This window comes from Myodes glareolus, chromosome 22, assembly GCF_982192425.1.
Source record: "Myodes glareolus chromosome 22, mMyoGla1.1, whole genome shotgun sequence".
NCBI lineage: Eukaryota > Metazoa > Chordata > Mammalia > Rodentia > Cricetidae > Myodes > Myodes glareolus.
Genome location: NC_142047.1, coordinates 46,680,943 through 46,705,391, shown reverse-complemented (window position 1 = coordinate 46,705,391; position 24,449 = coordinate 46,680,943). Strand labels below are relative to the sequence as shown.

The window sequence follows — 24,449 nt, the reverse complement described above, 5'->3', positions numbered from 1 at the left end:
GGTGTCATTCTTCACGAGTTGACCATCTTGTTTTTTGAGACAGGGTCTCTCACTGGCCTGGAACTTGCTAAGTGAGCAAGTAGGAATCAACCTGTGGGCCCTGGGATCTCCAGAGTACACCATCATGCCTGACTTTTTCACATGGTTCCGGTGACTGAACTCACGCCAGTCTCCAAGCTTGCAAGACAAGCTTTACTTACTAAGCTATCCCCTCAGATCCTCACATCAACTTCCGTAATCTCGACAATCTCGGGGAAGGTGAGCCCCACTTTACAGATGGAAAAACTGAGGCGGAGAGGTTAAGCCGCATAGCCAGTCACAGCAAGAGAACTAGGGTAGCCAAGTCTGTACCCCGAGTGTTTGACCTCATGCCATCAATCAAGTAGGGTGTACCCAGGGCTGGAGAGATGGCTCAGCAATTAAGAGCACTGACTCCTCTTCTCGAGGACCTGAATCCCAGCACCTACAGGGTGGTTCACAACCATCTGTACCTACAGTACCAGGGGGTTTGATTGACGGTATGGGCACCAGGTACAGTCATATATGCAGTAAACAGCTACACACATAAAATACATATAATAACAACTTTAGAAACCTATGCCTTCCTGTCCGTTGGAGAGCCTAGTTGATGTGTGCCTGAGAAGCCAGCTCCTGGGGAGACTGTAACTTTGTCTGGAAAAAGGACTCAGCTTCAGCTCTCAGCCTAAGTGACCACCATGGGCAGCTTGCCTTAGCTATTACTGCTACCAAGGAAACAGCAGGACCCAGGTGGGTGTCCTGTTCTATTGGCTCTGGGCATCAGCTGGTTGCCTGGGTAACCATGAGTCTAGCTGGTGAGTGGATGACCCACCTAGGTGTCAGGCTCCCGGCTGGGTACCAACTCCCACTCGCACACTGCATCCCAGGCACAAACTGATCATCACACAGATGTGCTATGCTTTCCACTGAGTTCATGTTCCTTGGAGGCAGGGATGAGGCTTCTCCTTTCTCTGCAATATTGCAAAGGATAGCTGAGCCACTTGGTGCACTGAAATTGCTGCTGGTAGTCTGTTCAAGGCAGGGAGGAGAATCATAAACCTCAGCATCAGCACCAGAGGTGCAGCCTTCAAGCAACTGCTGTGGACCAGGAACCCTGAGGGGTCTGAGCCAAATGCAGACTTGATCTTACAGATCTGGGCAGGGGCTGGCAGTCTGTACCAAGGGCTGTCAGGAAACCCTGGAGACTCTAGAGCCCTGTAAAAGACAAGATCCAACCCGCATGCCTGTTGGCTGGCTGTGAGGTAGACACACCCCAACCTGTTGGCATAGATAAGGTGGTGATGGAAGGGACCTCTCCCTTTTCCAGGGTCACCCTGCTGGAAGTGTGGGTTGACTTCGGTCTCCCCCAGAGTTAAACCCCAGTTATAACTCCAGGCATCTGACTGTGACCTTAGTAGGAAACAGGGTCTTTGCAGATGGAATCAAATAAGATGAGGCCATGTTAGACTATGCTGGGTCCTGAATTATGCTGGTGCCCTTGCAATAAACCACATGGAAACTCCCCCCTACCACACTACTACATGTATAAGCAGACATAAGCAGAGAATGGAGCTGTGTGGCCAGAAGGAAGGAGGGGAGGGCCAAGGGTTGCTTGCAGCCCCCAGAAGCTGTACAGAGTCAGGCAAGGATGCTTTCAGACACTCCAAGGGAGCAAGGCCCTGCTCACACCTCGACTCTGGACTCCACCCCAGAACTATGACAGAGTGAGTTTTCTAATATTTATATTTTTTAAATAGCTGGAGCTGGAGGTCTTGGGAAACCCACATTCCTGGGGAGCAGCAGGTGAGGGCTGGCCTGCAGTCCAGGGCCCTAGCCCCTCGCGTCTAGCTGTCCCTTGAGCCAGGCTGATCCATCTAGCTCTATCACGTCATCAAGGGGTCACAGCGATAGACCCTCACTCATCCTCCATTTGCTAGGTGCCAGGTCTTCCTTTCCTTAGTCATCCTGGTAGTCCGCTCCCTCTGACTCCTCAGGGGGCTGTGGAATCTACACTATCACCCCAAAGCCTGCCCTGGCCCTTGCTGCAATGCACAAGCCCTAGTCCTGTGTGGCCTCAAGTGGGCGGAGCCCAGCCATCCGTAACCCTCCACACCTGCATCATTTGTGATGTCAGAGGGAGCCACCTGGGGACCTGGTAAGGTACAGAGAGAATTTCCAGGAGAATTCGGACAGGGACGTCAGCCTCAGCTGACGTACGGTCCTTGGCAATGAGAAGCCACGGGGGAAGAGTCTACATCTTCCTTCCAAAACAGCAGAGACCATCAAACCCCCAACATATCAAGGCTTCTTCCCCTAAGCTTCCCCAGCACTAATGCCCACCCTGAAAAACCCTGTTAAGACCCTCAGTTCTGCCCACACATAAGAAGCATCTTAAGGCTTAAGAGACTCCGTGCCAGCCTGGTACATTGTAGATGGATGGTACCCAGACATTAGGTGTGTACCAGTATACTGAATGAGTCTATCCCTGTTCAATAGCATTGTTCACAACAGCCAATAGGCAGAAGCAACGCAAGTTCACAAGGTCATGAACCAAGCGAGGCACGTGTACATACATTGGAGTATTAGTCAGCCTTCAAAAGGACGGGAATGCAGACACATGCTATAGCATACATGACCTGAAAGACATTCTGCTGGGTGACATATGGCCAAGTCTCACGGGATTCCACTCATGTTAAGGTGCTGAGCGTAGTTAGCTCTCGGGGACACGTTGAATGACAATTGTTGGGGTTGGAATAGGGAAATGGGGCATTATTTCTGAACGGGGATAGAGCCCCCATTTGGGATGACAAGGCTGGTGGTGACGGCACCACACAGTGAGAATGAACTCATATGTGTGCAGGTGGCAGGCGGGCCGGGGACTTTCTAGAAGCCTCGTCTGTGCCGCTTCCCACCTTCTTCATGCGACTGAGCCATCACACAAGCACACAAGAAGTCTGGGCTCCTCATGTCAGCTACAGAACCAGCGCTCTGTCATGTGTAGGTTCAAGCACACAGCTCTCCCTTCTCAACACACGCTGGGAACTATTTCACACCAGTGCCCACTGCTCTCCCTCCTGCCCACTTCTGCAAGCCACATCACACACAGTACCAGAAGCAGGACGTTCTAGAAGACTCCAAAATGAGGCTCACTGAGGTCTTGCCACCCAACCTGAACTTGAAGGCCACTCGCAGTACCTTTGGCTTGGTGACCTCAATCGCAGGCATTCTTGACTGACCAGGGCCCTACTCGTGACAAACCCTCGTGCCCCGACAGGCTGAAGCGGTGTGTGTGTGTGTGTGTGTGTGTGTGTGTGTGTGTGCGTGTGCGCGCGCGCGCGCGCGCGCGCGCGTGCCTCGCGCTCAACATTAAAGCCAGGTGGAGTTGCTCAACGCAAACACTTGTGATGGTTCATCTTCACTGTCAGCATGATGGGAATTGGAATTACCAGGGAGACACACCGCAGGCATGTCTTGTGGAGGTATTTTCAAGAGACCTGACTGGGATGGGAAGACCCACTGTCACTGTAGCCGCACCATTTCAAGGGCTGGGGTCCCAGACTGAAGAAAATGGCGCTTAGCACCAGCAGTCACCGCTCCCTCTGCTTCCTGCCTGTGGATGCACCGTGACCAGCTTCCTCAGCTGCCACATCTCCCTTGCCACTGTGGGCTGTATGCGCGAGCTGTAAGCCAACAGAAACCCTTCTTTAAGTTGCTTTAAAACATATTTTAAAGATTTACTTATTTTATGTGCACGAGTATTTTGCCCACCTGCATGGATGTGCACCGTATGTATGCCTAGAGCCTTCCAGGGTCAGAAGTGTGTAGATTCCTGGAGCTGGAGTTCCAGACAGTGATGAGGCACCGTATGGGTGCCGGGCAACCTCCGCCAAGCTGCAGGCATGACATTCTGTCACCGGGCCCGGGTGACAGGACTTGGAGAAGGACCAGGGTCTCGAATGTACAGTTGGCCTCTCTGCGCATTTGTGACAGCCCGTGATGTTAGAGCTGGGTGGAGAATGAGGAGTGATCCTTGTACCTTCTCCTGACCTCGTGCTAGGCAGCTGTACTTTCTGGGAGGGAGATGGGGTCCAGACGGTAACTGAGAACCTCAGGAAAACCCGAATGTTTTCCGGGAGTGTGGGCTCCAGGGAGCTCATCGTGGTGAATTCCAAGCCACCAATATGAGGGGAGGGGACACAATAGAGGATCCAGAGAACATATTCAGACACTGGCACTTGACCTAAGGCTCTGAGGGACACAGCAATGAGGACAGAGGGAGGGGTCAGATTCTGAGGTGGAATTCGGGCCTGGCTACACGGGAAAATTATCCCGTCTGAGGGCTGGTTCTATTCTTTGTAAAATGTCACCGTCCAGGGACACTGTGCGGCTTAGACAAGATGACAGATGGAATGGATAGAATCTAGTAGTCACTCAACAAACACTCACTGGGCTTTCCGTTTCCTCTGGCTGCTGAAGCTTGGGTTGCACCAGTCATTCGGAGAGAATGTTGGTTCGACAGAGCACACAGCGGTCCCACCCCCGGTTCACGACTTAGATTTGAATTTATTTTATTTATTTGAGACAGGGTCACAGGTGGCCAGACTGGCCTTGAATTCACTTCAGAACCAAGAGTGACCTTGAATGTCCGACCCTCCTGGCTGCACTTCTCAAAAATCCCAGATTATAAGGTGTACATCACTTTACCTGATTTGTGGAGTGCTGGGAATTGAACTCAAGGCTTTGTGTGTGCTCGGCACACACTCTACCAATTGAGACACACACACACACACACACACACACACACACACACACACACACACCTCTCAATCAGACTCGCTAAGCAGGCAAGTGATGATGCAAGCCTGTGAGCTACTCTTTGAGAAGTAACGAGACAGGAAGTCAAGTTCTTTGAACTGGTCGGGAGGCCGGGAAAGAGGAGACCTGCGTAAAGAATTCAACTCAGACTTCAATAAGAGCCTTAAGAGCTAGCACCTAGAGATGCCTGCTGCCATCCTGGCAGTGCCAAGGGACCCTGACCTTCTGGGTGTCCTTTATTGTCATGGTCCTAAAAGCCCATCCCATCTAAGGACAGACACAGCCACACAGCCGTTGCAGAAAGCCCAGCTTGAGCCTCTGTAGATCTGCCTTGGTTTATCTACCACTCTCAGAACAGTCCCCCAGCACAATGTTGCTACCACGCAGCAGCTCTGTTAGGAGTGGACTTGTGTCTCCATGAGTGGGTATCTCTGTTTGTCTATGGGGCTCGGTAAGTGCTAGGGCTACCGTGAGAGTTCGAAACACCGATGCTACAAGGGCCTCGGGTTTTCAACACCAACACTAGCCAGTCAGCTTCTCCCTGAGTCTCCCCTTCACCGGACCTGCGCCACCACCCCACTGGGCATGCGTCACCTCTGGAAGGGTGAGGGTGAATTCCTCTGTGGGGACAGCTGTGGCTGCTCTTTCAAGTCTTTGCCTAGCCTCGTTTCCAAGCCAATGGGCGGACAGGAGCCACTGAGGCCAATACAAAAGTGCAGGCCACCGTCATCTCCTCCACTGGGCCACTCAACCACCATGCCACCCTGAAAGCAAGACAGCATCCCCAGATCAGAGCACCCCACTGCCACCACAGCCTCCTGAGGAACAGAGGTCAGGTCAAACGATGACGCTGTCTCCTGGTTATGTCTGGAAAACTCATCCACAAAGACAAGGAGGGGGGAAAAATCAAATAAAATTCTGCCTTAAAGGGCAGAAAGCAGGCTTACCCACAAACCATGTATGTGAGAACCCTCCCTGTGTGGCTCGGTGACTCATCGGTCCCCATCAAAGTGTGTGCTGATGACACATGGAAGCTCCAGTCCCCTCCTTGCTTGGAAGAAAAAACAACCCACAGATGCCACTTCTTTCCTGAATGCTGGGAGAGAGGGCCACCATGCTGCGCCAGGGACCCGGGCAGGCTTTCATATCGAAAGGGAAGGAATCTCAACGCTGTCAGGTCTCTAGGAGGGCTGGGGAAGGATGAAGGTTTGAGGGTAGGCTCGGAGGTCCGAAAACATAGTGAAAACCCAGCTCCTCCATTTTCTCTCATGTGCACGTGTGTGTCATGCATGTACATGTGTGGGGGCTCAGGAATTGTCACCTGGACTTCCTTTCTTGCTCCCTTCTAAGGCAAGGTCTCTCAGTAGGACCTGGAACTTCCTGATTAGGTGAGACTGACCGGTCAGTAAGTCCTGGGGATCTGTCTGTCTCTGCCCCTCTGGTGCTGAGGCTACAGGTATGTTTTAAAAATGGGGGGGGGGTGTGCTCCTGAGGGTGAAACTCAGGCCCTTATGCTCAGCCAGCTTTCCCCTCCCTCCCCCACTCTCTAACCTTGCTGCTTGGAGCTGGTCACTGTATCAGTCTGGGTTCCAGATGTTTGGTCTATGGAATAGGGAGACGCACCAGGTCCCCAGGGTGAGGACTAGGTATCAAAGCCCATGTGCTGTTTGTAGACAGTAGACATTCAAATTCTCTCCCCTGGTCCTTTGCAGAACCCCATTTCCCAATATGGATGCTTACTAACGATCTGAAGCCCTATCTAGCTGCTCTGAGCAGAATCTAGCAGCCCTTCTTCACCTGTGGCCTGATCTCCGCTACCTAGGCTCCACAGGGCCGGCCAGTCCGTGGCTGCCCACCGGACAGACGCCGAGAGGAACAGCTGCAGGGAGGGAGTCCTTTTTTGGCTCACAATTTCAAAGGTTGCAATCCAGAGTTGTCCATCTCCATTGTTTCTGGGCTTAAGATACAGCAGAGTGACCAAGGAGGAATGTCGTGTGGCCTAGGCGCCTGCTCAACTCACAGCAGCCAAGTCGCAGAGAAAAAGACAGAGAGAAAGGAGAGGAGAAAAGCACTAGCCACACCTCTAGGGGCTTACTTCCTCCGGTGAAGCCCCACCTCCTAAAGTGTCCATCAATTCTCAATAATGGTATCAAATCCTGCGTGGGCGGGCAATCACTTCCGAAGAGCCCATCAGCTGGCAAACCTGCTGCTCAGATCAGCCTTTGAGTGACATCTCCCAACCAAACCTTAGTGCCGTGGTATAAAAACATTAACTAGAGGGAGCTGGGCAGTGGTGGCACACGCCTTTAACCCCAGCACTAAGGAGGCAGAGGTAGGCAGGTTTGAGTTTGAGGCCAGTCTGGGCTACAGAGTGAGTTCTAGGACAACCAGGGTTACACAGAGAAATCCTGTCTCAGAAAAACCAATGAGCCAACAAATGGAAGGTTCCAGAACTGCATTGTTCATAAGTTTATCGTCCAGCACTGTTTTGAGCAGTCTAATGAGTAGTAGCCACTCTCTCTCGTCTGGCTAGGTGCAGTGTACCCACACCGTACAGGCCACTAGCCTGTCAGTAGCTATCTCCTTAACCAGAGCTGGTGTGATGCCAGCATTTGTACTCAGCTCACCCTCCTTTGACTTAACAATGGCTCCCGGGTGCACACACTGTGACAGACGCAAAGAAGAGCTTCAGCACATCAAACAAGCACAGATACGGCCTCTGGGACCGGACAGTTTGGGCCTTGGCAAAACGCAGGCAAGGCATCACCTAGACACAGAGCTCGGGACCTTGGGGAAGTTTGAAGCGAGGGAGACAGTGGATCTCTTCCTGCATCTACAGAGACACCCTACCATATAGAAAAGCCAGAGAACGGAGGACCTAAACAGTGAGGTGAGGAGAATGACATCGGCGTGGTGTTTGAAAAGGAAGACAGCCTGAGCAGCCCTGCTAGGCTGCCAGCATGGACAGCTCGTGGCGGAGATGCGGGCTCAAGAAGGGATACTTGATTTTCATTCACAGTTTTCCATGATTTTAAAGGACCGCCACAAACCTGGGCAGGGTTCAGTTTGTTTTATTTTTTTCCTAATTTATTTTTTATTCGAGAATTTCATACATGAGTATTGCATTTACATCACCCCCACCAACTGCTACTATCTCTACCTTTATCCCCTCAAAAACATAAATTCTTTAGTTAATACTGCTACACACACACACACACACACACACACAACCTATTATAAGAATAAACTTCATATATACAACATAACCTATTGAATCGATTGGTCCTATGCAGACGTGTTTAGGGTGACCACTGGGGATTGGATAAACTATCAGGGAGCTGCCCCTCTTTCAGTAGCCACCAATCGCCTGCAGTTCTTCATCTAAAGGTGAGGCCTTGTAAGGTTTCGGTACCATTATGCAGTGGTACAGGAATTCTGGGGAGGAGGAAGTTGATTCCTCCCACTCCTGCCCAGATCACCGAGGCAGCAGAATGTGAGCTGCCCCCACTGAAAAAGGTACTGAGCCACATGGCTAACATAGATCAGAAAAATGGGTTAATCAAGATGTGAGAGTTAGCCAGTAAGAAGCCTGACCTAACGGGCCAATCAGCTTTATAACTTATAGAGTCCTTTGTGTGATTTTTCTCTGGGACTAAACAGCTGGGGGAACTGGGCAGGACAAAAACCCCAACAAGCCGGCCCCCCTCATGTTACAATGCAGGTCTTGTTAAGGCAATTATACTGTTGAAATTTCGTGAGTCTAACATCCCTGTCGTATCTAGATATATGTTATCTAACACGTGGTCCTGGTCCTCTGGCTCTTCCAATCTGTCCCCTCTACCAAAATGTTTCCTAAGTCTAGTGAAGATGACAATCAACTCTGCACACAATCAACTCTGCACACTCGCCAGGTAAGATCTGTGTGCTTTGTTACATGTGATCATAGTTCAAGTCTTAAATTCATAAAAAGTGTGAGCAAGTCTCCAGCAAGAAGAAATTCTTTCGAAGTTCTTTATCCTTTCCACTATTCAAAAACGAACGGGGACTCTCATGCCCTCCTCCTAGAAGCAGTGGGTATCAACCACTCAGGAGAAAGACTGGTCAGCTTCCACTCACAGTGACTATCTGGTGACCATGGCCCCACAGCCTGGCAACTAACTCCCACGCACCCACAGTGGGAATGTGGGCACAGACACCAGAGTGTTCCTGCCTGTACCAGGCCTAACTGGACGTGTCCTGTCACCAGAGGATTAACAAGCTGAGCCACATCCACAGCAGAACAAACGTCACCCAGCACAAACAGAATATAGCGTCACCACAGGAACAAGAACACGTCGAAGTCTCACAAACCCAATTCTCAGCCTACAAGCCCAAGGCCCAAATGAGTCCATTCACAATCGTGAGTTCAAGCAGGCCAAACTAATAATAGATGCTGCTAGGTGTGTGGGCGTTGGAGACCCACGGTGGGTAGGGTCCTCACACTTCAGGTTCCCTGGGCCACCTCTTTTGATCTGGATGGTTCTCTCTAGGCTCCCGGGAAGAGCTGTTCTCAAGGACAGAAGCCTCATCTGGGGACACATGTCCATAATCATACCTTAGCCGTGTGGCAAGTCGTGGCAGGAGAACGGGAAATTGAAGTAACTGAGCAAGATCTCCTCTCCCAAACAAGCAACAGAACAGGGGTCAAGGATGTAGCTCACTCAGGGGTCGAGTACTGACTTCCGGAGCACAGAATCCCCAGCTCTGGGGAGAGGTGAGAGGGTGGGGAAGTGGGGAGACTGTAGGCTCAGGGTGGGGTGCTGTCCCTCACCTCCATGCCTTCCCTATCTATAACCCTGCCAAATTCTGACAGAGGAAGCTGGAAGGGAGGGACGAAGCTAACTCAGAGGTCACCTGTGTAGGTTTGCGCCCCAGTCCCGCCTGTGTTAGAGGGGCCCTAGATCTGTGCTCTTCGGTTCCTTCTTCGAGATGAGCCTTATTAAGCCTTAGGGTTCCATGACATCCCCCAGCATGGTTCCCAACATCAGACAGTGGCTAGTAATTGTTTTTCTTTTCTCTGCCACAAAGGAAGCCTGAGAGCATTGACTTTCCTCCTCCCCGCTGCTACTTGTTAGTTTCAGTCCCAGGAGCTCCCCTTGATAGTTACGGGGACCCCAGTGACTTTATGAGGGGCCATGCTGAGGCTGAAAGACGCTAGAGACTAGTAGCCCTGGCCACTGAAAGCCTCCACACTTGGGTCCTCCTAAGCCAGCCACCTTTGCTCTCTGGGACACCACAGGGCCTTCCTGCAAATGCTGGAGTCGGGTGACTTCTTACAGCTCCACTTTTACAAGGGTTCCCGGAGCCCCTCTGACCCTTCTGGGAACAAATGCCAAGAGCTAACGCGAATAGGTGAGGCAGGCACGTAGTCGGGTTGTAAAAGGACCAAGGCCCTGTCCTGCTTCTCCTTCCTGCTTAGAGGGCAGGACACATGGAGCCACACAAGAGTGCTGATCCAGCGACTGGGAAGTGAGGGGCCGGGCCAGGTCTGGGCACTGGGTAAACGGGAGTGGTGTGGTATATCTGGGCAGGTATGGGAGCTAGGCAGACGGCCAAGGGCAGGTGACCAACCAGCCTTCACCCATAGCCCTCCACACACCTGTAAGCCCTGGAAGGACACGCGAAGCTCCAGCTCTAGATACGCAGTACCGAGGACGGACCAGGGTTTGTGAAAGCTAACTTTCTGGGGAGGAAGGGAGCTATTCTCACGCCCCCTCCCCCTGGATATTAGACTGCTGAAAAAAATGGGCTCCAAGCAATTAGAATTTCTCCTAGAATTCATGCTGAGGGAAAGAAAAGGCTGGAGTGGGCGGAGGGGGGCAGTCAGAGGAGGAACACGGATCCCTCCAAGGGAATGCACACAGTTATGACAGCTCCTCAGACCACCTCACGGGCGAGTCTGGAGCAGAGACAATGAGGGGTCAATGACTGATGGGGCTACCCCTCAACAAGGGCTGCTTAGTTGTGTGTCTCTATAGCTAAACCTCATATCGCTATCTTGAAGATGGACTTGGGGGGGGATTACTGGGACTCTTGGTCCTTCCTTTCTATTTCTCACTCTTACATGTCTGTTTAATTGGAGTACAGACAGTGGTGGCCAACCTTAGGCTGCCAGGGCCTAGGATCTGACCCTAATAACTCCAGTCACACCTATGGGGCACATACGTGTATGGAGGCGTGAATGCGTGCCTACGGGTGTGTTCTGCACGCGGTGTCTGGAGCTACGCTCCAGGTCAGAGAAGGAAGACTGGGTTTTGAACTCAAGTCAGGCCTTTGCCCGAAGGGCTGTGTGACTGGATGAACTCAAGTGTGATTTCTCAGCCCCACATCTGAAACAGGAACACAGGAGAAGCAGTCATGATGCTGAGTCCCAAGAGGCTCGGCATGGGCTCTGGACAGTGAGATCACGGAGACTACCTGCTGCTTTGTGACTGGGGGGTGTCTGTCTGGACACCCCAGCAGAAGATCCACAGATCAAGAGGAAGGGGATGTCCAAGCTACAACACAGGGTCCTGGGATTGGCCCTTCCCAGTGTGACATCCTAGCCAAGGAGAGACAGAGCCAGGGTGATAGTGCCACCCCTGTACAGATTCCCAAGCTTCCTGTGTCAGGAATGCTGCTCTGGCTTGGCCTTCAGCAAGGGGTTCAAGCTAGGGTGTCAACTCAGGGCTTTCAGTCATCCTGACCCGGTCCCCCAGCAATCCAGGCACAGGCCAGGCCTCCTCCTTGTGTGGAGTATAGGGTGGACCTCCTGAAGTCCTCATAGGGTGAGTAGCAAAGAGCCTATGTCGGGATTCTGACGCTGACTGTCCCTGACCAGGGGCTCCAAACACACACAGGTCAATCCTCGCTGCATGGCACCCGCCCAGTGTACTTCTAAGAAGACATTTGTTCTCGGCAATGTCTTCACTCTCCTGGGCTCCAGCCCCTCTTCTGTCAGACAAGAGTGACAAAGGCTTCAAGGAACTATCCCGAGGCTCCCAACAACAAACGTTTGTGAACACACAGGGTGCTGACGAGCCCAGGAGATACTAGGTGGCCCGCACCGAGAGGAAGTCTTCGTGAGAATTCACTGGTCTGCCAAGGGGCTAGAAGAGGTCGGGGGGTGGACGGGGACAGTCAGGGGCACCGGTTTCTACAGGCCCACTCCACTTCCCCCACAAACAACAGGGTCTATGATCTTCACAAAGATCCAGAAGGTGAGGTGCTCCTGGCACCCCATTTCACAGAGAAGAAAATTGAGGCATCAGTCAGTCTCCAATGACAACACACGAATACAGTGGCTGCTCTCATAGACTACAGCACTGTCTCTTTCTCATCCTCCAAAGCACAGAGGAGGGACAGAGGTCTACACAGTGGTGGCTGGGAGGCCATACCTTCCCGGGGACTTGGGAAAGCCTGCCAGGGAGAAGTAGACAGCCGTGACCATGTGTATACACTCATGCCACACACCTGGCCTGGTCCCCGCTCCCGGTCCGTTGTGTTTCTACTGTGTCCCACTTTCCCTTGAGGATGTGATCATTGTGGGCTTCACGACTGCCGTGCAGTGGCCTCTGAACCGCATTAGGAGGCGAAGGCTGGGCTGTGGAGTACCAGCTGCATAGATGAGGGTAAGGTCCCCAGCTAGGGGTTTATCACCAGCCGTAGCTGCTACCCAAGGTATCCAGGCAGGCTTGCCCCTCACAGGTGTGGGCACTGGAGCCTCCCATCTCCAGAGCCCAGAGAGAAAAACAGGCCAGTTTCTTGCAGTTTTGTAAGCACGGGCTGTGCCCTTCCAGCCTGGAACACAGTCGATGCCACACAACCTATGCTGGCCCCTCATAGCGTTACACACATGGCCTAGTGCACACAGTGGGCCTGTCCTTGAAGAGTAACATATATTTGGATGGGCCATTCTCTTTGGGGCCTTGAACACATGTTAGGCCTTTCTTCTCATGGCCCTGTTCAATATAAGAGGCCTGCTCCCTCACAGGGTTAACAACAGGTCTGCCTCCTTACAGTCTTACACATGGATTGGCTTGACTCATCAGACTTGCATGCACAACAGGCTTGTCTCCTCACGGCCTTTCACACACAGAAGGGCCTGTGTCCTCATGGCTCCGGACACGTGACAGGCTGTTCCCTCGAAGCTTCATGCACATGTAAGCTATCTCTGCAGACCCTGGCCTCTGAGGGCCTGGGCAGGAGCAAGAAGGAGTATCTGAGTCAGAACTGAGGCCTCATTAACTCTGTGTGACTGTTTATGTTTCAAGCACAAGGGAATTGGCCCCAAGGGCCCACTGCTTAAACCAAACAGGACAGCCTCCCCAGGGAGCCCTCAGGACCGCAGGCTGGGCTCCTGGGGATTTGGGTAAGGCAGAACAGCTCTTTCCCATCCCATTCCTAGGACAGGAGGTGCTTGTCCCCCATCCCATCATGGGACTACAGGCTTCCCTAGGCTCCCCTGACCAAGACAGCTATGGGCAAGAGCAAAGCTCTTTCCAGGAAGAGGGAGACGGGAGGGAGAAAGGACGGACTCAGGGCTCATGGCCTCATGTCTCCTCTGCTGCTGGCTTGTGAGAATCTATCCAGGTAGAGAAAACGGTAGTGAAGGAACCTCTCAGCCAAGAGGGCCATGATGGCAGCAGGAAACACACAAGGAGATCCCAGTAGAGACCTCCCGACTATAAAAAAAAAAAAAAAAAAAGGAAGACTCCTACAAGGAGGCCGCAGCATCCCGTGGCTGAGGAGCCCTGCCCTTCTGAGGGCCGTACGCTGCCGTTGCAGCTAAGTCTTCCTAAGACCCAATTTTGCCCTCCCGAGGAAACACACTGCCCTGGGCAAGTCTAGGCAAGTTAAACTGGGAGACACAGTATCTGAGCAGAGTACGTCACGGTACGAAAAGAGCACACTCTATCTATATATACTCCCTGTTGTAGGCCACAGGCAGGAAACTCACAAATTCAAACCGTAGCTGTGGAATCGCTAAATGTCCTAAATTCTGATGTTCTGTTGTCAGCTTTTTCCTTGCCCTCTGTGTTAAAAGGGGAAAAAAAAAAAAGAAACAAGTAAATAAAACAGAGGAGAACTAACTCCACAGCGGCTGCCTTTACCCACGGAGGAGAAGAGCGGCTGGGCTGTCTCAGGAGCAGCGAGGGGGTCGCGTCCCGAATGGGCCGATGAGTCCAAACCTCAGGCCGTTTGAGAGAGAGGGGGCAGAATGGACCCACGGGACTGGATTGAAGTTGCCGTGTAACCATGGGCAAGCTGTCTGGCCGCTCTGAGCGCTAGTTCCCGTACTGGCTGAAGGACAGCAGAACAGAAGTGTGCGAGCCAGGCCCAACATGCTACGGACTTGGACTTTATGCGAACAAACACCCAGATCTGTTTGGATTGAGACAAGGAAAGGTAAGTTCGAAGCCAGGCCTTTCCAGCTGGCATTGTTAGGTGGAAGTAGTCACCCAAACAGCTTAGGATCCTCTGTCACTCTGCAGGGACGGACAGCAAGTCTTAACAACCCTCACCAAACTCACACCAGATCTCCAGGAGCCACTGTTAAATCTCAAGTTGCCATACCAAGAGGCCGCTGCCACCTGGTGGCCGCATACCTGAATCATCGGGGGTCACCTGCCCCAGGTAGCATCTCACACAAGCTTATGTGGTGGGAAGGAGGGTCACCACCCACCTCCGGGAGGAAGGGACAGAGCCCGGGGAGCCCAATACCATCCTCTGGTAACTCTGGCTTGCCTTCCCCAGGTGTTTTCAAAGAAAGTTTTCATTGACTGAATTTAGTGACTATAAAAATGCTGGACACCATGAGAATTGAGGTTCAGGTCCTCTGAGAACTGCTGAAAACCCAAGGGCACCCTCCCCAGTTCTCTGGGTTCACTTTGTGGGCTCCACACATAATCCGAGGCTAGAACGCTGAGATAACCTTTCCACCGAAACCTCTTAAACTTTCATTTCCTTGTAAGCCTCAACCTGCTGGCAATCCTCCTGCCTCAGATTCCAAAGTCCTAGAAACATAGACATGTGTCACTAAGCGTGAAATTCCGCTGCATGCCTCTTATCTTGGTTACCTCTTGAAATGTCAGAAGCACAGCCAAAGAGGCATACCCGGTGTGCAGGTGGAGCAAACATTCACTTCAACAGGCTGTCAATGAGTCAGGACCCTTGACCCTCCTCATCCCTCGCAGACTGAGCCCACCTTTCCCGGACTAAGTCTGGCACAGACAGGAATGAACGTCACAGGGGCATGCCACCGGTGATATGGAGAGCAGGAACCTCGACCAGCTGTCAATACACAGTAGGAGCTCAATAAGTGCAGCCTCACAGTAGAAGCTCAATAAGTGCAGCCTCACGCTAACAATTCATGCTTAGCTCAGACTCGGCACCAGGAGCGTAGAGGAAGAAGATGGACAGATAACAGGGGAGGAGATGAAGCTCTCTCAGGGACAGTCATATGATTTTCTGGGCACCCCTTCACCCTACTGCATGCTGCCAGCTTCCAAGATCCTCCAGGCCACTATGAAGACACCCCGTGACAAGGTCCACACCTACAATGGTGGATTCTGAACCACAGCTTAGAAGGCAGGGGAGGGAGACAAGAGACATTCGAGAATGCACTACCCATGCCCTATGACCCGACTCCATCACCTGGACCACTGGACACAACAGAACTGGGTCAGGGTGGGGGTAGTGGTGGCGGTGGTGGTGGCGGTGGTGATAGTCCAGGCCAAGAAGTGACAGCAGGTGCCTGTCCTCTCCAAGTGCGAGAAGCTTGAAACTTCACAGAGTGAGAAGGGGAGCAAGTGAATCTGGGGAGCCAGCCCACCAAAAGGAGCAAAGGGAGTGAACAAGAGTCAGGATTTTTCAACCTCTGCTGAACTCCCACTCCATGCAGCTTTCAAAACTTCTTGTTCAAAGAACCTTCTGGGACGCAGAGTACAACCTCCCTGAACCCCAGGTTTGCCCTCCCTCTGATGAAAGCAGGCCTAGGACCCTCCTTGAAGCAAGGGACCAGCTAGAAGGTTCTAAGCTGAGCAGCCTCCACCATGGACTTGCTTCTATTACAAGGCACACAGCACTTGGGGAGGCGGCAGAAACTCCCAGCAGGAGCAGAGACCCTTCACTGAGCCACCTACGAGGCAATGCTCCCCACCTCCAGGCCTGTGTCCTGCCCGGCTCTCAGTCATCACTCCCTAAGCCCCAAGTAGCTGGTGCAAACCAGAAGCAGGGCCCCGACTTACCTTCCACTGCAGAGAATGGAACCACTGATCTCGCAGGTAGCTGTTGGCAGCCTGTAACAAGAACAGGAGAATGACGGGTCATCATTTTCTAGAATGCCTCAGACTGTCTTACTGGCCCCTACATAAGCCCCTAACCAATGTCATTTGCCCTGAGGCCCTGGCTTGCCTCCTGAAAAATTGTGCACTGGCCCTCAAGAGTAAAATCAGAACAGAAGACATGGCTGTCAGCATGGGATAGTTTGGCTGGGTACAAGAGTCCCCACGCTGCTGGCTGGAACACTTTTCCTGTGTTTATACATACTGACTGACCACGGATGGTGGGAACTGGCCAAAGGCGATAGAGCTGAGTGGATTGGTGCCTCTATTCTGCCAGAACTGTCCAGGAACCTGGCCTGTCACCCCTGGGGCTTTCTCAACACTCCCCACAATGGGCTTCCAACACCTCGCACATAGGTACCAGAGCTGAGCCTCGGAAAGACCCAGGTCCAGGTCACAACTCTGATCACAGCCTAGGTGTGAGCAAGACATCCAACAATGACACAAAGCCTCCAGAGGCCTGTGAAGAGAAGCCTTCTCCCCCCCCCCCCCCGCTTACAGCCTGGGGCTCACCTGCAACCCCAGCTCTGGCCAGCACTGGCTCAGTATCTGGTCTCCTGACAATGGGTCACGGGGTATGCAACAGTGGAATGGTGCAAGCACCTTGCAGAGGCTCAACAAAGGTTCTCCAGAGTAAAACAGCCCCAGCCACCGTGTGTGTTGATTTCTCTGGTGTTAATAATTTCCACAGTTAACTCTACCAAGGAGACACGCCACTCTCATGGGCAAGTGTAAACCAGGATGGGCCAGCTCCAGCACAGCCCCGGTCCACGCCTTGTCTATGCTTTCAACATAACACAGTGGAGAAGAAGAATGATGGGGGAGGGGTGCCCTCCAAAAACACGCACACACTAATCATCTATGGTGTTGCTATCCTGGGGGGAGGGGGGTAGAGAGTCCACACATGGTACATCAAGGCTCTCATGACAGGGAGATCACCCTGGACTGCGTAGTGGTGCAGTGTAATCACAGGGTCCGTGTAGGAGGGAGGCAGAAGGGCCTAACACCCTGAAGCAGGGAGATGATCAAGGTCACAGACTCCAAGGAGCACCCAGAAGCTAGGAAAGGAAAGGAGACAGACTCTCTTCTGGGCCTCAGAAGCAGAGCCCTGGCCACACCCTGACACTGGCATGTGGCACCTGGAATCCCAACAGGCAACTTCAGAAGATCCTGGGATGAGAGTCAAGCCCAACCTACTCTGGGCTCCGCTGTTACCTTCCTGATGGACCTGGGGTCAAGATGTCACAATGTGGCCCACAGTCTCATTCCCAGCTCCTTTCCTTCCTACACACAGGACAAATGCACACAGCTGAGGGACTTGGCCAGTGAGTGTGAGCTGGTGTGAGATGAAAGGGCACAAGTTTTGCTCTTAAGAGCCAGCGCATGGTTTAGTTCTGTTCCCTCCCATGCAGCAGTAGCCGAAATATCTCAAATGTTTGTTCCAGAACTGAGGCCCAGATGAGGTAGGTAAGTAGACAGATGGGTAAGTGGATGGATGGATGGATGGATGGATGGATGGATGGATGGATGGATGGATGGATGGGTGGACGGATGGATGGATGGGTGGGTGGGTGGGTGGGTGGGTGGATGGATGGATGGATGGGTGCGTGGATGGGTGGGTGGATGGGTGGATGGATGATGGGTGGATGGATGGATGGATGGGTGGATGGATGGATGGGTGGATGGGTGGATGGATGGATGGATGGATGGATGAATGGATGGGTGGGTGGATGGATGGATGGATGGATGGGTGGGTGGATGGATGGGTGGGTGGGTGGGTGGGTGGATGGATGGATGGATGGATGATGGATGGATGGATGGGTGGATGGATGGGTGGGTGGATGGGTGGATGGATGGATGGATGGGTGGATGGATGGATGGATGGATGGATGAATGGATGGATGGGTGGGTGGATGGATGGATGGATGGGTGAATGGATGGATGGGTGGATGAGTGGATGGATGGATGGGTGGGTGGGTGGATGGATGGATGGGTGGGTGGATGAGGTAGCTATGTTGACAGATGTAAGCAGATTGGTGCATTCATAGATGGATGGATGCACAGGCATAGAAGAGAGAGGCAAACCTTAGGATTGGTGGAGCACCCATATACCCACTTCACAGAACTTCAAAGAACCCTTCCGCTCTGATACCCTCTTCACTGCCATGCTTTTGCCGGGTCTCTCAAAACAAGCATGGTGGTATGTCCCTGAACACCTGTGTATCAGGTTTGGACTATCCTGACTCCCTGGTAACCAAGGGGACAAGTACTGGGGTCCAGTTACAGGTGAAGAAACAAGGCCCCGAAGTTTCCCACCGCTCAGGGCACTTGGCCAGCGAAGCAGACTTGGGTCACACCTCAAGCCCATCTCCCTCCTAGCCTGCTTGCCCTAATACCCCCTAGGGAGCAGGTGAACCGTTTATGTACTTGAGTGTGGGCTGTGGTTCTGGGAGATGCTTGATAGTCAATGAATAACATGGCACCTATGCCCAGCACCAAGTCGCGACCATAGAAAGCAGAGTGGGCCAGGCAGTGTGTGAAAAGGTGAGATTTCTTTCGGCAGAGAATACCAGGTGATGGTCTGGAGGCCCGGGAAAGGCCTCCCCAAGTGGCTTCTGGCAGGTGGCAACTTGGCCTGGCTGCACTGCAGCCAGAAGGAGCGTCTGTCTATGAAGTTCCCTTGTAGCTGGCAGCAGAAGAAGGCCAGGACAAGCCAGATCGCAAGGAACACTGGGTACAGTGAGCGAGTGCCTGGAGGGAGACCTGGGAGGAGAATCCTCAGGAACCCCAGAGGGAGCTCACAGCCCACCTTGCCCCCATGGCCCCAGGCTTGCTCTGATGGCACTCTGCCTGTGCCTGGTGATAACCTTCCCACAGGGCTGGCTCCAGGGAAGCCTGCCCAACTTCCTCTGCAGAGGCTGCCAAATTCTAGCTCATTGTTGCATTGTCCGCGAGGTGAGAAAAACAGTCCGGAGCCTGCAGGGACTGTTCCCAAGTTCAGTTTCCTGGCCCAATCTCCAGGAAAACCAGCAAAGAGCAGCCGGGAAGGCTCTTTCCCTCTGTCTCCCTCTCTCCCTCTCACTTCCAGTAAGAAAGGAACCCATCCTGTCCCGATTTCTGCCAGCTACTGGTGTGTATGGTAAACAGTTGTCCATCTCCCATGGGGCATTCGAGATTGGCAATGGGGGGGGGGCACTGATGGAAAGGAGGGTCCACTTGCCCTCCTGACACAAGCCACCTTGGGTGCGGTCTGTTCTTCCTATAGGTGGACTCTCTACCTTGAGGAGATCAGCCCTTCATGGTTCCTTGGAGCTCAGGCTGCACCAGAAGCCACCAGCAATGTGGCCCACATAGGACATACACAGTGTAGGTGCTTAGGAGCTGGCCTCCTCACAGTGGTGTTGACAAGAGGGTGGTAAGAGAGAAATAAGATTAGCAGGCCTCTGCTGCTGCCGGAGCCGCTAACACATACTTAGGAAGCTCACACTGAAATCACAAAGAGTCCAGGAGCACTGAGTGGCCCCCATGCTGGGCACTGGTGCCTTGTCGGCTGCACCTGCAGAAGGACTGCACGGTGATACACATAAGCGATGCGTGGAAAGGCTTACTCAGTCTTCCTGGAACCCCCAGCTCAGGTCCCAGGGGCTGGACTTGCAGGAAGACAGACTATCGATCTAAGAAAGCCAAATGGGAAAGGCGATCCCTAGGAGGACACTAGGATGGGAGGGTGATAAAGAGGATGAGAGAGATACCCTGAGGCTGAGGAGACATTAGAGAAAAAGAAAGAAACAGCAAAAGCTGGAGAGAGAGGGAGGAAGAGAAGAGCAGAGAGAAAGGCAGACAAAGAAACAGAAGGGAGACAAGGGTGGAGAGACAGAAAGACAGACACAGAGACAGAAGATGATGGGAGCAGGGAGACGGAGGGCTAGACAGCACTGATATAGCAGAGCCCTGGCACTTGGCACGGTTCGGTGCTGAGAAAGAGCAATTCTCAATCAATAGCATCAATTAAACCCAAGATGACGCCACCACAGGGGCTGGTGGCTGCAGTGTTCATGCTCGGCTCAAAATCTTCCAGGGTCATCACACAGACCCCTGGTGCTTCCACTGGGTTACGGACCCTACAACACATTAGGCTGCTTCCCAGATCCCTTCCCACCCTGGGGTAAAGAAGACATAGTTCCAATCACTTGAGGCTGCTCTTGTTGATACCTGGGCTCTGAGTCCTAATACAGTATGTCATTTAAGAATGAAGACAAAGCCAAGGCCCCAACATCCGTCACACACAGCATGTGGACCCAAATGCCCAGCAAAGGCCCTAACCGGCACCTCTGTCATCACCCTAGGCACAGGTGGCCACTCTAGTCTGCCTCCCTTGGCCTGACAGAGATGCAAGCAGGAGAGAGACCCATGGGAGGGCAGGGGCAGGGCTACACCCACCTAGCTCTCTGAAGGGAGATTGTGTTGCTTCCCTGAATTGTAGCTGCTGCGGTCTCCTCTCCTCTCTTCTCCTTCTTCCCTCCTCTGCTGCTCCTGCCTCTGACTGAACAGCCAGCCACCAAGCAGGGGCGGCAAGCGTGGAGGACGCTGGGGCAGCCTGGTTTGTCAGCCCACAGGGGGAGCTCTGACGTGTAGCTCAGCCCACTGCAGCCTGGGAGAGAGTCATCACTGCCGCCAGCCAGGGCCACGTCCAGGTTAAAGGGACATGCCCAGAGCAGGCCAGCATGCCTTGCTCCTCCAACCCAGGGTGATGGTCTAGCCTTCCTTGCGGGCGGGGGAAAGGCTGCCCTCTCTGGTCACAGAAATAAAAGGCTCTCCTCCCCATGAGTAGGGACCACCATCAACAGAGAAACCAGCCTTCTGCCCCTTAGCCTCTGATCTGTCTAGTGTCCCCTCTGTCCCTTAAGAGCTGCTTACGGCTCCCTGATGCCCTCAGGATATATAGCAGGTGGTTGACAAGACCATAACATCTAGACCGAGCCATAGGCATCAACCCCACTCTCCGCTGCAATAGAGAGCTACCTCCCCACACTTAATACTAGATGTGCCCCCTGTGGGGCACCCTATTCATACCCCTGCACCCCACGCAATGCATCCCTGGGGACCCATCTGTCTCCCGGGGGCTCAGTGAGTCACCTTCCCCGCCCTCCCCCCCCTCACCGAGTCCTCTGGGACATGCCTGTGTCTGAGTCGCATTTCAGTAATCATGTGTTTATGGCTTGGTCTCCCCAGAGGCTGACAGTGAGGGTGAGGATGGGGCTTGCAGGGCCCAGGCTTGAAGCTGCATAATTCAGCAATAAAAACATTCCAGAAGACTGTCCTGCTGCCCTTCAGGGTCCTCCTTGTCTTGGTCTCCTTTGTTGCTCATGGGGTCACCCAGCCCTACTGGGCCTGGCATTGCCCAACCTCGCATGGACCCAGTACTACAGACATCAGCTGGACAATGGACAAGAGAAGCAGAAGAGGCCAAAGAGGGCATGGCAGTGGCTGAGTAGGTGTTTCCTCACCCTATCCCCCCACTAAAAACGGGACAAAGAGGGCACTGGGGAGCTCTGCTGGCCAGAGGGAACATGACGAGGAATGGGGGGCTCACAAAGGATATAGTATGTGGTGGAATTTGAAAATGGGCTACGGCAGGCATGGCTTCTGGCATCGTCCAAGAGAAAACAGCAAGGATAAGGACATGTCACACAATGTCCCTTGCGCTGCTGTGGCAACTGGCTTCTAGCTGCTACGTCCCCTTTCCAGGGTGCCTACCTCTCCTGCCTCTTGGCGGTACCAGAAGGGCCATCAGCTGCCATGGCCAAAAGTGGAGCAGAGCGCACTCCCAAGGAATTAGATAGTGTAAGCAGTGCCTTAGTGTGGTCACCACCCCCTTTCCCACTATGATGCCAACAGAGAGGGAAGGGCAAAGCCTAAGTGCTGATGACATCACCCGTCATCTGGATCCAGCTGTTCTTGCAGTTCTCTCCTGGACCTCTCAATGATCTTAGTAGCATGACATTATATAGCTTGTGTCATTTCCAACCGATGTCCTCACAGACACATAAGAGTCAGTATGCCCACTGTAAAAAAAAACCAAACAAAAACCACCACCACAACAAAAAACCTAAACCAACAAGATCAGATACAGGACACACCCTCGCTTGAGTCCAGCAAAGAGAAGATCCATAACAAGGTGCTTCTCACAACTTTGAAGGCCCGACAACTGGCCCATGGGCCTTGGTTTCCCTATTTGCGAAATGGAAACCAGAGAATCCATTTTTTAGGCTCAGGAAACCCAGCAAGCTCCCAGCCAGTGGGCATGCGGCAGGTGCTTCATCTATGCACAGACCTCCTCCTGCCCTCTTGAGAGTCCTTTATACCTTCCTGATGTTCTGTGTTGACAAAAGCGACTATCCACAGAGGGAGCGGGTTGGGGGGAATATGCTCGCTCGTGTTTATGCATCTTACCTGCAGCAGGACGGTCCCCCCAGGGATCGTGAGCTGTAAACAGTACTTCGGGGCGTTCTCCCAGGACAGCGGCTGAACATCTTCAATGGCGCTGTAGGAGACCGAGTTTTCCATGTACCCGGACGGCTGGAGCAAAGAGAGAAACATGCCCGGGTTACAAGAGCTGGCAGAGCCCCCACCTCAGAAGCCAAGGCTGGTGTGAGCATTCAACAGACAACGTGAGCACAGAAATGCGGCTAGCCCAGGACCAAAGGAAGGGCTGGCAGCATCCTACTGTGCAGAAGGGTTGTAATGGAAACTCATTCCACATCTAGGGGTGCAAAATGAAGAAGAGGAAAGGGAACCCTGAGGGCAAGGGTGAAGGGTCATCCCTTGGTGACCACATGGCCCAGCTAAACTCTCAGCATCCCTCCCCAGCACAGCATCCTCCAATGGCTCCTATGCCCATGGGGTCACTCTCCACTGCAGCCCACGGAAGAGAACTCTAACCCATCCTGCTCCTTCCTCACACTTCCCAAAGTCCACACAGAGCATGCTGTCTTTCCCAGGGCCTGGTCCCCCACATGGTTCAATAGCACGTGTTGGGAAAATGTGTGAAAAAGGCAGCCATGGCTAAGGGTTGGGAGAAGGCTACAGAAGCCTAAAGTTATTCACACTGCTCTCTAAGGGAGTCCCACTCTCTCAGAGAGAGAAGCATGGGGTGCGGGGTGGCCCGGGATGACGACACGGGGTCTTCCACCTCCAAAGATGTCAGCGCTCAGGAGAATCAGAAGAAAACCGAGCTAAGACTAATAGCAGCCTCCCCGAGACCCTTGCCTATGCACACAGTGCTCGAGGAACTCCATGAGTGGCTTTAGGGAGGAGGTGCCAGGGCCACTGGTAGAGCACAAAGGACTTGTGACCTTCCCAAGGCCAAGACGGAACTTATCTACTGTAATACACCGAAACAGGAAGGGGCAATTTCAAGTCCACGTCTCAGCTGAGCATTTTACCACAGACACTTTAGGTCTCTGATCACTGCTTCTTTTCTGATTGACGCGTAGTAAAAATGGGGAGAGCTGATGGCTAAATTGCCTCAGCATTCCTGGTGCGGGTGGTCAACGTTTTCGAAATGACTGATCAACTTAGGTTGGTTCAACAGATAGCCACCAAGCTTCTAGTATATTCTGAGGGTTGTGCTAGGTAGGTACCCCAAGCCTGGAGTTCAGTGGGGTGGACAGACAACAAACAAAAGACATCCAAGAGTAACCTGGGACTGGGGAAGAGTTGAATGGGGGAACCAAAATGGGGCTTAGTGATAGGGGCAGAGTGGAGAGGCCACTGCATAAACTCAAGGCCAACACAAAGGCCCAGGGGCAGGAAAAGCAAGAGGACTGAGGTAGAGGGCTAGGCACTGCTTAGGTGGCAATGGTCCACTTCTAGAAGAGCTTAGGGGGTCCATCTGGGGTCTGGGGACCACACCCTCAAGGGGAAGGTGCTGCAGGCAAATCTGACAGTATTCCTGAAGCCACCAGGAATACGGAGGTGGGAGGTAGCTCGTCCCAAGCCTTTCAGGCCAGTGCACTGCCCTTCAGCAAGGCCTGCAGACCATGGTACGTCTTGCCAGTCAGTGGAGTCAATACCCTCTCCGGCCCTGTACATCCAGAATCACTTCCTGTCCCGCTTGGCATTAGCCCAGTGACATGGCCCAGTGTTTCAATAATACAGCTCAGCCCTGCCCCTCACTGGGGGAGACACTTAATTTCAAATATTCGCTGTGTTTACTGATGACAGTCCCATCTCTCAGCATGCTGTTATGTA

At 52.9% G+C, this 24,449-nt stretch overlaps 1 protein-coding gene across 1 annotated transcript in view; it reads right to left on the bottom strand.

Moving 5' to 3' along the window:
* Cmip (c-Maf inducing protein) overlaps positions 1-24,449 on the bottom strand; it is a 194,232-nt gene that overhangs the window by 54,625 nt on the left and 115,158 nt on the right. Inside the window, exons 2-3 of the mRNA XM_087900457.1 lie at positions 22,650-22,775; positions 16,101-16,151 (exon numbers count right to left, since the gene is read on the bottom strand). Coding sequence (XP_087756583.1) covers positions 16,101-16,151; positions 22,650-22,775 — 177 coding nt within the window. The remainder of the gene's footprint in view (positions 1-16,100; positions 16,152-22,649; positions 22,776-24,449) is intronic.